Genomic DNA, 2,606 nt, shown 5'->3' on the forward strand with positions numbered 1-2,606 from the left:
AAAAAGAGACCGGCCTTAGGGCCGGGCAGACTGGGTGCCTAACACCTTCCCAGTCTGTCACTTGACACTTGTCTAGAATCTTGGTGTAAACCAGTCTTATCCATCAGAGTCATTAGTCTCTCTCCCTTGATTGGGGGAGACATTTATGGGTCCTAGACCCTTTCTAGGTGGCGACTCCCTTTTACCCATAACGTGTATCCCCCCTTGGCATTTGATGACCAGGGGATACTATCTCATCTCATTAGGGTCGAACCCTAGCGTGTGTACACGCGCTACGCGCCGTATAGCGATCCCGCGGGGGCAGAGGTCCATGGTACCTACACTTACATGTGTATATATTTATCCATGTCCAGCTTCTATATTAATAGCAACGGGACTTCTCTATGTAACAACAACAACAAAAAATCTTTGTTGTATATAGGCCTTTCCTTGAGTTTTATTAAGTATAACAGTTTAGTCCAGGCCAAGCTAGGCTCAACCCAAGGCCTCAATAGAAAGTCTAGCTTGGTCGGAACTAGGCTCCAAACCTAGCCCAACCTATGCCCTAAAATTTTAGGGCGATGTCGAATTGGCTCAGGACCTGAGTTGTGATTTATCAAATCATCCTGTTTTTTATTATTGTGATCCTTGTAATTTACCCAGTCATCTTGTAAGTTGTGCCTACAACATATTTTTTAGGGATTCCTTTGGTTTTATCCAAGCCCTAGCACCGGAGACCCTGTCAATTCCCTGTTAAGACAGCGTCATGTTCCACTCCTAGGTTTTGAATGCGTTGCATGCAAACCTTGTGTTGTTCAGTTTGAATGAACTCATTTTTACCAAAAAAAAAAAAAATAGACATCAACATAATTAGATTGCAGATGTGTATTGCACCACACTAATCTCCGAAAATATTTGGTACTAAAACTCACATAAACTGGATTTCAGAAAGCAGCCGAAGATTATCTCCCACCTCTTGATGCTAAGGAAGGGATCTTCATTAACATGGAGGATATGGATGGTCAGAGACTATGGAACTTCAAGTTTAGGTTTGATTACTAATTAATTTGCTTCATCACTCTGTTGCAAAAGGGATGATCTTAGAGATTAGATGTTTTAATTGCTTGATAATTATATCTTAGATATACTCAATACAGGTTTTGGCCCAATAATAAAAGCCGAATGTATGTGCTTGAGAACACTGGTGAGCACATCTTATGCCATTTTTATTTTGTCATTTCCATCATAGAAACAACTGCGGCTCCTTTGATTGTAGGAAGAATTAAAGGGAAGGGAAGTGCAATCTTCAAACTTAAATGAGAAACTTTTTTAATCATTATCCGTAACCATAATATGTGTTGAAATTTTCTCAGGGAATTTTGTGAGCACACATGGCTTGGAACGTGGGGACTTCTTAATGTTCTATAAAGATGATGAAAACCAGAAATATGTATGTAACCAGCTGTTCCACTGCAATCTTTGAATATCTTTTAGGTTTTTATTTGGCTTCTAGTTCCTTAAACATCTACTGATAACTACTAATTATAAGTAGTAATCATATTAATTCATTGGTATTAATTAATTTCTTCAGGTCATTCGAGCTCGAAAATCTCTGGATAACATGGTTCCTGTGCCCATAGTAGTAGAAGATCCAGCTGCAAGCGTACCATCATTCTTCAGTGACAACAACAGCTTCATGGATGAATTCCCGATATCCTTACCAGGTGAATCTGTGGTAGCTGACTACCCAAGTCTTGAACCACTAACAAGCTTTGGATCTGTGGAGAATGTCACCATTGACGACTTGTTTTAATGAAAGTAATACAATAGTACTACTGCATGGCCGCCAGTTGCCATATTTTATCCAATAATGATAGTAGGTGATAACTCATTTGCGATTGTTGAACTGAAACCATACTTCTTGGTATATATTATATGCATGATTTAATTTGAGTCATTTATTTCATTGTGTTCACTGCCAAATGTTACCTATGAGAGAGTTTAGATAGTTTCATTGAGTTGCAAGGCTTTTTATCCTGAGTTTTCTTGGTTCTCAATAGGGTTTCAACCTACGAGGATTTCTACCTTTTGAGAGATTTCATTCGTACGAGAGGCATTAACCAGAGATCTTGTTTTAGTTTTTCATCTTCTTCACTGTGAGGAATTTCTTCGTTTTTCATCGGATTTCTTCTCCTTTCAATTTTGGAGGTTTGGTTTCTGGTTTCCTCCTCAGTTCTTGTGTTTTCTCACGCTATGTTTGGTAGTCAAGAGACAAAAAGAAAAATACAAAAATTGTATTATTTTCTTGGTTTGAAAAATTCTCATTGTACTTGGTATGTCCTGAACCAAGAGAAAAATTTTTTTTTTTATTTTATTTAAAATTCACCTTGGGAATGGTGAAGTTTTCTTTACTTAAGAAAAAGAAAAAAAAAAATCTTTTCTTTTCTTCTATAGATAATAAGACATTTATTTTCTTACCATGCCATTTCATTTCTTTTCTATTCTTTTCCTTTGTAGAGTCTTTTTCCTTCTCATTTCTTTTCATTTCTTCTCTTGACTACGAAACACAGCTTTGGTGATTATAGATGTTACTTAGTATAAAAATTCTTCAAATATCTTTTCTTTCT

General features: G+C 37.0%; 1 protein-coding gene across 1 annotated transcript in view; it reads left to right on the top strand.

Moving 5' to 3' along the window:
• LOC122066352 (B3 domain-containing transcription factor FUS3-like) overlaps positions 1–1,940 on the top strand; it is a 7,453-nt gene extending 5,513 nt beyond the window's left edge. Inside the window, exons 3-6 of the mRNA XM_042630172.1 lie at positions 928–1,028; positions 1,137–1,183; positions 1,353–1,429; positions 1,571–1,940. Of these exons, the coding sequence (XP_042486106.1) occupies positions 928–1,028; positions 1,137–1,183; positions 1,353–1,429; positions 1,571–1,792 (447 nt within the window). The 3' untranslated portion in view covers positions 1,793–1,940. The remainder of the gene's footprint in view (positions 1–927; positions 1,029–1,136; positions 1,184–1,352; positions 1,430–1,570) is intronic.
• Positions 1,941–2,606: the final 666 nt, after the last annotated feature.

This window comes from Macadamia integrifolia, unplaced genomic scaffold, assembly GCF_013358625.1.
Source record: "Macadamia integrifolia cultivar HAES 741 unplaced genomic scaffold, SCU_Mint_v3 scaffold2359, whole genome shotgun sequence".
NCBI lineage: Eukaryota > Viridiplantae > Streptophyta > Magnoliopsida > Proteales > Proteaceae > Macadamia > Macadamia integrifolia.